Raw genomic sequence first — 10,612 nt, 5'->3', positions numbered from 1 at the left:
TTATGTTATAGCAGATTCCACGAGGCAAAGTAAGGGCGTGGTTACAACGTTCTCACGGGATTCGAATCCACTCACTTACAGGCACCTGATCAAGCTTTGTTACTGCACCTCCCGCAGCCCACATCACTCAGCCATGTGGCCCACAGGATCAGACCATCAGGCCAAGCTCACAACCATAGCCTTTGGCTGTCCTGGTGCCGGGAGGGCTCTGCCACGAGAGGACTGAGCCCTCTCATTAGTCCCAGGCTTGAACCTGTCCAAATGCGGTAGCCGCTCTCCACAGAAACATCAGTGATGAGAGAGAATCATTGATCGGCTGCCCCCTGCACGCCCCACACTGGGGATGGAGCCCACAACCTGGGCATGTGCTCTGAGTGGGAGTCGAACCCCGACCTCCCGGTTCATAGGTCCATGTTCAACCCCTGAGCCACGCCAGCTGGACTCCCCTGGAATCTTCTGATCACCTTGTTCATGAGAGATACACTGGAAAAGGCAGGCTGGGGAGAGCCCCCTCGCTCCCCAGGGGAGAGGCGGCCATCGCTTCTGAGGGTCTGGTCAGCCTCCCTCCTGGGTGGCGGACGCCCACCCGCACGCACCGTCCTGGCTGGGGCTCAGCCTGGAGGCTGGAAGCCGGGACCCTGTGCTGTGGGCCAGAGAGGGTCGGCGATCCCCGGGCCCCGTCCTGACTTGCAGGCGTCGGAGGACCTGGGGAAGCCCTGGCTCTGCTGATTCGGAGCGGGAGGCGTGTGGGGGCCTGGCCCAGGCAGAGGTCCCTGTGGCCAGTGGGAAAGGCGCTCTGAGGGGTGGGGTCTGCCCTAGAGGGAGCAGGACTGGACGGATCCCTTCCCTGGGCTAAGGGCCAGCACTGATGCCTTCTCCTCCCCTGGTGGCTCCTTGGGGACCCTGAAGCCAGAACTAAAGCTGAGGGATCCAGGAGAGAGCTGAGGGGCCGGTGTCCTGGGCTGACTTCCTCCCAGCCACTATCCAGGGCCCGTGTGCAATCCCGGCTTGGTCCAGAGCCCCTGGGGCAATCCCGGCTGTGAAACCAGGTTGCACACAAGCCCATTTCTCCTTCCTTCTCCCGAGGCCGAGTGCGCAACAGCACCCTCCACCCCAGATGTCCAAACCCCAAGAGGCCCCCAAGCCAAGAGGCCAGCAGCGACCCAGGCCTCCTGGCCGCACGGCCACTCCCAGGGGCGCTGGCCTGCACGTCCATGCTGCCGCTGGGCCCCTGGCACGCTGCCTCTCCTCTCCCAGGTGCTCCCTCCCTGCAGCCGCCCGGGCCTGTTGCCACTAGAGCACTGACCGGGCTCATCTGGGATCAAATCGGAAGAGACGTCCGAAGGCTGCGGGAGCAGAGAGGAGACGGTGGCCCCATCCGGCTGGAGGTCAGGGAGGGCTTGGTTGGTGGCCGGCGTGTCAGGGAGACGGGAGAGAGCAGGTGGCTCCGTGCGCCCACTGGGGCGGCGTGTGCAGCAGCCTGGCGCCTGGGGCCTGCAGGGCTGGGGGGAGGGCCATGGGAGCAAGGAGACTCCAGGCCCGGCCCGCCCTGCAGGGCTCAGTGGTTGACTGTCAGCCTATGAACCAGGAGGTGACAATTCTAATGCTGGTCAGGGACATATGCCCAGGTTGTGGGCTCGATCCCCAGTGTGGGGTGTGCAGGAGGCAGCCCATCCATGGTTCTCTCTCATCATTGATGTTTCTGTCTCTCACTCCTCTCCCTTCCTCTCTGAAATCAATAAAAATGCATAAAAAAAAATGACTCCAGGCCCTGATGCCAGCAGAGGGTGGGGGGCTCCTGAAGGCGGGTATGTGTGTGTGAAATGGGTCAGCAGCAGCCAAAGGATCCCCATAACAATGGTGAGGAAGGTGAGGATGGTGAGGATGGTGAGGAAGGTGAGGAAGGTGAGGATGGTGACTGTGGTCTGGGGCAGCCTGGAGCCCGGAGGCGGTGGTGTCTGGAGGGTGAGGCTGCATTCAGCGGGGAGGAAGGGAGGGGGTGCAGGATCCAGGCGGGAGGGGGGGGTGGGTGGGGGGGTGGGGAAGGGGGAAGTGTCCCAGGAGGAAGAAGGAGCAGGTGGGGAGATGGGGAAACCATTTCTTCACGTTGCCCAGGAGAGACCTCGCCCACCGAGCAGCAGCCTGTGAGGCAACAGGGAGCTGAGGCAAGCCCAGCCGCCGGCCCGGGCAGGGGGGCCAGTCCGGCTGCATAAAGGGGGCCCTGCGTGCTGGGGGGACTCCACTCGGGGACATGGCGACCCAGAGGAACAGCCTGTGCTGGGGGCGCTGGCCGCTGCTGCTGCTGCTGCTGGGCCTGGCCATGCCCCTGCCTCCTGCCGACGCCCGGGCCCTGAGCTACCAGGAGGCGGTGGGCCTGGCTGTGCAGGGCTTCAACCAGCGCTCCCGGGAGGCCAGCCTCTACCGCCTCCTGCAGCAGGACCCGCAGCCCCAGGGCGTGAGTGGGGGGCAGGACGGGCGCTGCTCTGGCCTCTGCCATTCCCTTGGCTTCTGCTTGGGCGCCCTCAGGGAGGCTGCTCCCTCCAGGGGTCCCCCCTCCTCCAGGGCACCTGCCAGGGCTGTGTCCCCTCCCAGAGGCCGCCCCCGCCTGCGAATCTATTCTGTGCAATGAGGTCCCCCCAACCCCACACTCAGGCTTCAGGGCTTCTGGGGTCCCAGGGACCGGCAGGCCATGGGGCTGGGCTGTGACTCCCTGCTTTATTTATTTATTTATTTTTAAAAATCTATTTTTGTTTTCATTTTATTATAATTATTAGTTTAAAATCCTCACCTGAGGATATTTCTCCATTGATTTTTAGAGACAGTGGAAGAGAGAGGGAAAGACGGAGAGAAATATCAATGTGAGAGACACATCTATGGGTTGCCTCACGCACGAGCAAACCCACTGAGCCACACCGGCCAGGGCTAAATAGATTCTTATTGATTTCAGGGAGGAAGAGGGAGGGAGAGAGAGAGAAACATCCCTGATGAGATTCATTGATCAGCTGACTCCTGCACGCCCCCTCCTGGGGATCCAGCCTGCAGCCCGGGCAGGTGCCCTTGCCCAGGAATTGAACCCAGGACTGAAGGTGCCCTGAGCCAAGCGGACGAGGGCACGGCCCTGCTTTGAGTGTCCTGAGCTCATCTGCCGCCCACACAGGAGGCCCCAGGAGGCCCTGCGCCCCGGGTCCCCTTGGAGCTGTGCGGGCTCTGCCCTCTCCCCCCTGCCCACACCCAGCACCAAACCAGCGCCAGGGACAGGGCAGGGGCTGCTGACGGCTGTTCTCTTTGGGGGGGCGGGGGGAGACCAGGGAACCAAGCAGAGGCCCATCCCTGGTCTCCCCACTTTATCTCCCGCCAGGACCTGAACCCAGACACCCCGAAGCCGGTGAGCTTCACCCTGAAGGAGACCGTGTGCCCCAGGACCACGCGGCAGCCCCCTGAGCAGTGTGACTTCAAGGAGAACGGGGTGAGCTGGGGGCTGGGGCGCCCCGAGATGCTGCACAGGAGGCCTCGGGTCACATTCCCAGGGACGGGGCGGCCGGGAGGGCTCAGCACCGGGTGGAGGTGTGACCTGCGCCCTTGCAGCTGGTGAAGGTGTGCGCGGGGACCGTCACCCTGGACCAGGACACCGGCTACTATGACGTCGACTGCCAGGAGGTGAGCGGCCCCTTCTGAGACCTGGGGGCCGAGGGGTGTGGTGCCTGGAGCGTCCTGGGCCCAGGCAGCCCCCTCCCCTCCTCCCCCAGCCCCAGCCTGCATCTGAGTGCGGTCCCTGCCCAGGAGCCTGTTAGAAAGGCCCCCTCCGAGCCCCCCGACCAGCAGCCTCAGACTCCGGGTGAGGCCCAGCAGGGGGCAGGCAGCCACCTTCCAGAAGGTTCCTGCTGAGGCTGGGGAGTTGCTCATTGTGCTGATGAGCTTTCAGCCCGGTTCCGCCCCGGCTTTGCTGGACGGGCCTGTGACCTGGGGAGGCCACTGGGCATCTCTGCGCCTCAATTTCCTCATCTGTTTAAGGGGTGGGGGCTCCACCGCAGGCTCCCAAGGTCACAGACAGAGGGGGAGCCGGGCCCTGAGGCGCCTCACTGGCCCGGGAAGGGGGTGCAGGTGGGGGCTCCTGATTCGGCCCAGCCCCACATGGAGCCCGTTTCCTCCCCCTGCACAGATCAAGGACGTCGGATTGAACCCCAGGGCGGTGAGGCTGCCAGGCATCTTTGGGCTTATTTGGGATAGGATCAGGAATCGAGGCAGGAGACCCAGGGACGTTTTTGAGAACCTCTCGCCTTAAGAAGAGCCCTGATGTCTGTTTGGCCCTGGCCTCGGCCTCTGGGCTCTGACCAATAAAATCTGGGAAAGCCTCCTCCTCAGGCGTCACTGTCACTTGCGTCGCCTTCTCTCGCTCGCCGCAGTGAAGCCGTGCGGCTCTGTGTGTCTCTTTTCCTGAAAATCAGTAAATTGGGTGGGGGGGGGGTTGGGGGGGACTTGGGCGGTGACTCAGGTGATTGGAGCATCATCCTGGACCGAAAGGGTTTGGTTCTTCCCGGTCAGGCACTTCCCTGCTCTCAGGCCCATCCCTGGTTGGGGTGCATTTGGGAGGCAACAGGTCAATGTTTCTCGCTCACATTGATGTCTGTCTGTCTCTCTATCTCTCTCTCTCTAAATGAATAAAAACAAGAAATCCTTGGGTGAGGATTAAGGCGGGGGTGGCTCAGTGGTTGAGCACTAACCTGTGAACCAGGAGGTGGCAGTTGGATTCCTGCTCAGGGCGCAGGCCAGGGTTGTGGGCTTGATCCCCAGTGGGGGCCGTGCAGGAGGCAGCCGATCAGTTTTTCTCTCTCATCACTCATGTTTCTATCTCTCCCTCCCTTTCTCTCTGAAATCAATAAAAATATATTAGAATAAAGAAATAACAGCAATAGGCACCTCTCCTTATGTGAGGATGAAACCCGGCGGCTCCCATGGAGCTCCCCCCGCCCCTCCCCGCCTCTGGGAGCCTCCAGGAGAAGGCCCTGCAGAACCCGGACCTGCCCACATGGTTTCCGGCCTAGAGGGGCCCTTCTGCTGAGGGTTCCTGTTACTTCATGTGTGTGTGCTGCGGGGGGAGAAGGGGGATGAGGAGTGCAAGGGGACCCCAGAAGCACCCACTAACCTGCCGTGACTGCCGGGGCCTGTGGGCTTCTCACGATGGGCACCCACCAGGGAGGAGCCATCAGACTCCCGCAGGCCCTCGGCCCCACGACCGGGAGGCGCTGACATCGCTGCTCCCTGAGGAGCAGGGGGACACCCTGAACCGGGGACTCCGTGCTGCGCTCCCCACCAGGGAGAACCCTCAGGGCATCCCACGCGGATCACCAGCACCCTGTGCTCAGCCACTAGCCGCCCCGGGAGGAGCGGCCCTGGGCCAGACCGCTGAGGGCCCCAGGCGCCCGCCTGGAACAGCCGAAGGACTGGTGCCTGCACATGGCAGAACCAATGGACACTTACCGCAGGGGCTGGGACAGGGCGACGGGGGAAGGAGACATACGGAACACTTTCAACAATAAAGGATTTATTTAAAAAAAAGAATCAAGCCCTGGCTGGATTGGCTCAGTGGCTAGAGCGTCAGCCTGCGGACCATGGATCCCAGATTCAATTCCAGTCAAGGGCACATGCCCGGGTTGCGGGTTCCAGGCCCAGTAGGGGGCGTGCAGGAGGAGCTGATCAATGATTCTCTCTTCACTGATGTTTCTCTCCCTCTCCCTTCCTCTCTGAAATCAATAAACATATTAAAAAATAAAATAACTCTTCCTAAAATAAAAAAACATCCATTATAGCCTCAGGTCTAGTTGAGGAAGAATGAGTTTCTCCCCATTAATGTGCTTGAGTCTTTTTTTTTGTTTTTTTATCCTCACCCGAGAATATTTTTCCATTGATTTTTCTCTTCTCTCTCTCTCTCTCTCTCTCTCTCTCTCTCTCTCTCTCTCTCTCTCTTATTTTTATTTTATTTTATTATTTATTCATTTTTCCCCATTGATTTTTAGAGAGAGTGGCAGAGAGAGGGAAAGACAGAAACATCGATGTCAAAGAAACACGTCGATTGGCTGTCTCCTGCACGAGCCCCAAGCAGGGCCTGGGCCAGGAGGAGCCTGCAACCCAGGCATGTGCCCTTGAAGGAATGGAACCCGGGATCCTCCGGTCTGCAGGCCGACGCTCTCTCCACTGAGCCACACCGGCAGGGGCGGATGTTGAGTCCTGGATAGAGGCTGTGGCTGAGCCAGTCCCTGGCTCTGTGATAGACATGCTGAGCTCCATGCAGAGCATGTGCCCCCCAAGCTCGACCCGGGGGGCAGCCTTGGACACTGTCAGACCCCAGGTCCCACTCGGGGTGACTGCACCTAGGGGGAAGGAGAGAGCCTTCAGGATTCCTTTGCTCCAGGCTCCTCCCAGGAGTCCTCCTGACAAGAGCAGGAAGCCCTGCAGCCATATGCAAATGTGAACCCACCCAGGGGTGGTCTCCCTGGGAGGCGGACACTGGGCTTTGGAGTCCAGCAGGCCCATGCCCAGCCCGCGGCCTCCAGGCTGGGCCAGGTGTCCCCGGGGACCAGCGCTGCACCCACTCTTGGGTCGGCTTTCCCGTCCCTGTTTCATCCTCAGGGTCTTTCCGCTCCTGTTTCCTGAGCTCCTAGTCCAGGGGTGGGCAAACTTTTTGACTCAAGGGCCACAATGGGTTCTTAAACTGGACCGAGGGCTCGAACAAAAGCATGGATGGAGTATTTGTGTGAACTAATATAAATTCAAAGTAAACATCATTACATAAAAGGGTACGGACTTTTTTTTTTTTTTTAGATTTATTCATTTCAAACGGGCCTCGGGCAGTAGTTTGCCCACGGCCTTCCTAGTCCCTCCTGCCTCTCAGGAACGTCCTATTCGTGTTACACATTTTATTTATTGTCAACCAATCCCTCTCAACCGACTAACACAAAAGTCACACCTTGATTCCTTTTATTTCTTTTTAAAAAATTTCTTTTTATTGATTTTTTACAGACAGGAAGGGACAGGCATAGAGATTTAGAAACATCGATGAGAGAGAAACATCGATCAGCTGCCTCCTGCACATCCCTACTGGGATGTGCCTGCAACCAAGGTACATGCCCTTGACCAGAATAAACCCGGGACCCTTCAGTCCGCAGGCCGACGCTCTCTCCACTGAGCCAAACTGGTTAGGGCTGATTCCTTTTATTTCTTAAACATATTTCTTAAATTGATTTCAGAGAGGATGGTGGAATGGGGTGACCCACAGAGACCACCACCAGGGACTCAGATCAAAATTTAGGAGCCTTTATGAAGCTGGCCAGTGACTACAGTTACAGCACCCTGCCGAAGCAGAGGCTGAACTGCGGTGCCGACTACAGGAGTCACATTTTATTATTAAATTCTGTGGAGGCCCAGAGAAAAATGTGTCTTTCAAATTCTGGGCCCTCAATATGGAGGAAATTCTCTTTAGTTTTACTTTTTCCATTTCTTTGTCTCCCAAATTTGGAATGAGACTTCCGGGCCTTCTGAGAAAGAAGGCCTGCATGCTGGGAGGGGGCCATGAGACCAATCTCAAGGCCTGGCCTGATGTCAGCACCTTCTTATCTGTGTGTTCAAGGACAGCGTGCCCCGCCTGGCCAAAGCGCCAGATATGCAGCCCAGCACAATGGGAGAAGGAGAGAGAGAGACACACAAACTTCAATGATGAGAGAGAATTATGGATCAGCTGCCTCCTGCACGCCCCACACTGGGGATGGAGCCAGCAACCCAGGCCTGTGCCCTGATGGGAACCCACCATGACCTCCTGCTTCATAGGTCAATACTCAACCCCTGAGCCTCTCCAGCTGGGCTTGATTCCTCTGAGAAGCTAGAACCAGAACAGACAGATCCTTAGAAATAGAAAGCAGATCAGTGTTCACAGGGGATGGAAGGAGTGAGGAAGGTGAGATGACTTCATGGGCACAGGGTGTGATTCCGGGTTCATGAAAAGGGGTGTGTGAGTGTGTGTGTGTGTGTGTGTGTGTGTGTGTGAGTGTGTGTGTTTTGAATTTCCATTTCCAACAAGTTCCCAGGAGTTGTGAGGCTAAGGGTCTGGGGCTCACACTTTGAGATCCACTGTGTCAAAGCTTCCTGGGAAGCTGTCAGATTTTCCCCTTTTTGATCAGGACTCCCCTAGAATCTTCTTTAAAAATTTTTTTTTATTGATTTCAGAGAGGAAGGGAGAGGGAGATAGAAACTGCTGAGCCAGCTCAGCCAGGTTTGGGAGCCCGAGAGGGGGCGGTGAAGGATGGAGAAAAGACCGACAAGAGAAGAAAGCTGGGTCTGGGTGGGACGCTGTCCCCTCTGATGGAGAGATAGCGACAGCGCCAGTGCCTGCAAGCCGAGTCCTTATGTTATAGCAGATTCCACGAGGCAAAGTAAGGGCGTGGTTACAACGTTCTCACGGGATTCGAATCCACTCACTTACAGGCACCTGATCAAGCTTTGTTACTGCACCTCCCGCAGCCCACATCACTCAGCCACGTGGCCCACAGGATCAGACCATCAGGCCAAGCTCACAACCATAGCCTTTGGCTGTCCTGGTGCCAGGAGGGCTCTGCCACGAGAGGACTGAGCCCTCTCATTAGTCCCAGGCTTGAACCTGTCCAAATGCGGTAGCCGCTCTCCACAGAAACATCAGTGATGAGAGAGAATCATTGATCGGCTGCCCCCTGCACGCCCCACACTGGGGATGGAGCCCACAACCTGGGCATGTGCTCTGAGTGGGAGTCGAACCCCGACCTCCCGGTTCATAGGTCCATGTTCAACCCCTGAGCCACGCCAGCTGGACTCCCCTGGAATCTTCTGATCACCTTGTTCATGAGAGAGACACTGGAAAAGGCAGGCTGGGGAGAGCCCCCTCGCTCCCCAGGGGAGAGGCGGCCATCGCTTCTGAGGGTCTGGTCAGCCTCCCTCCTGGGTGGCGGACGCCCACCCGCACGCACCGTCCTGGCTGGGGCTCAGCCTGGAGGCTGGAAGCCGGGACCCTGTGCTGTGGGCCAGAGAGGGTCGGCACCCCCAGGCCCCGTCCTGACTTGCAGGCGTCAGGGGACCTGGGGAAGCCCTGGCTCTGCTGATTCGGAGCGGGAGGCGTGTGGGGGGCTGGCCCAGGCAGAGGTCCCTGTGGCCAGTGGGAAAGGCGCTCTGAGGGGTGGGGTCCGCCCTAGAGGAAGCAGGACTGGGTGGGTCTCTGCCCTGGGCTAAGGGCCAGCACTGATGCCTTCTCCTCTCCTGGTGGCTCCTTGGGGACCCTGAAGCCAGAACTAAAGCTGAAGGATCCAGGAGAGAGCTGAGGGGCCGGTGTCCTGGGCTGACTTCCTCCCGGCCACTATCCAGGGCCCGTGTGCAATCCCGGCTTGGCCCAGAGCCCCTGGGGCAATCCCGGCTGTGAAACCAGGTTGCACACAAGCCCATTTCTCCTTCCTTCTCCCGAGGCCGAGTGCGCAACAGCACCCTCCACCCCAGATATCCAAACCCCAAGAGGCCCCCAGGCCAAGAGGCCAGCAGCGACCCAGGCCTCCTGGCCGCACGGCCACTCCCAGGGGCGCTGGCCTGCACGTCCATGCTGCCGCTGGGCCCCTGGCACGCTGCCTCTCCTCTCCCAGGTGCTCCCTCCCTGCAGCCGCCCGGGCCTGTTGCCACTAGAGCACTGACCGGGCTCATCTGGGATCAAATCGGAAGAGACGTCCGAAGGCTGCGGGAGCAGAGAGGAGACGGTGGCCCCATCCGGCTGGAGGTCAGGGAGGGCTTGGTTGGTGGCCGGCGTGTCAGGGAGACGGGAGAGAGCAGGTGGCTCCGTGCGCCCACTGGGGCGGCGTGTGCAGCAGCCTGGCGCCTGGGGCCTGCAGGGCTGGGGGGAGGGCCATGGGAGCAAGGAGACTCCAGGCCCTGCCCGCCCTGCAGGGCTCAGTGGTTGATTGTCAGCCTATGAACCAGGAGGTCACAATTCTAATGCCCGTCAGGGACATATGCCCAGGTTGTGGGCTCGATCCCCAGTTTGGGGTGTGCAGGAGGCAGCCAATCCATGGTTCTCTTTCATCATTGATGTTTCTGTCTCTCACTCCTCTCCCTTCCTCTCTGAAATCAATAAAAATGCATTTTAAAAAAAATGAGTCCAGGCCCTGATGCCAGCAGAGGGTGTTGGACTCCTGATGGCGAGCATGTGTGTGTGAAATGCGTCATCAGCAGCCAAAGAGCCCCATAACAATGGTGAGGAAGGTGAGGATGGTGAGGATGGTGAGGATGGTTGATGCTTCAAGGGACCTGGCATATATGGCATACTGTTCTTAATATGTTTGCTCACCTTCTTGGCACTATGTGTTTTAACCAAGGTCTCCCCTCTGAGAAAGGTTGTTTCCCCAGGTAGGGATTTTCCCCTGAAGTTATGGAGGGAATAAAACCCCTCAACTAAGTGCCAGGCGGGTAATTAATCACTTTAACTACGAAGAATCATGCTTAAGCTACATAATCTTTACTCCCTGGAATGGAGATATGAAACGCCCTAACCTTTGGAATAGAGATTGATAGGATTGGAATCAACTGGTATAAATACAGATGTAACAAGACA

At 58.5% G+C, this 10,612-nt stretch overlaps 1 protein-coding gene across 1 annotated transcript; it reads left to right on the top strand.

Moving 5' to 3' along the window:
- Positions 1-2,251: 2,251 nt before the first annotated feature.
- Positions 2,252-4,356, top strand: LOC308529424 (protegrin-2-like; the record flags this gene model as incomplete). The annotated part of the gene is made up of 4 exons (XM_081105523.1): positions 2,252-2,455; positions 3,359-3,466; positions 3,586-3,657; positions 4,160-4,356. 4 exons carry the CDS (start codon positions 2,252-2,254, stop codon positions 4,280-4,282), a joined length of 507 nt encoding a protein of 168 aa, XP_080961649.1. The 3' UTR covers positions 4,283-4,356.
- Between the last annotated feature and the right edge of the window lie 6,256 nt (positions 4,357-10,612).

The sequence above is a fragment of the Myotis nattereri genome (assembly GCF_964212035.1).
Source record: "Myotis nattereri genome assembly, chromosome: 14".
NCBI classification, from domain to species: domain Eukaryota; kingdom Metazoa; phylum Chordata; class Mammalia; order Chiroptera; family Vespertilionidae; genus Myotis; species Myotis nattereri.
Note: the sequence above shows the minus strand (reverse complement) of the source record. Positions and strands in the feature narration are given on the sequence as shown.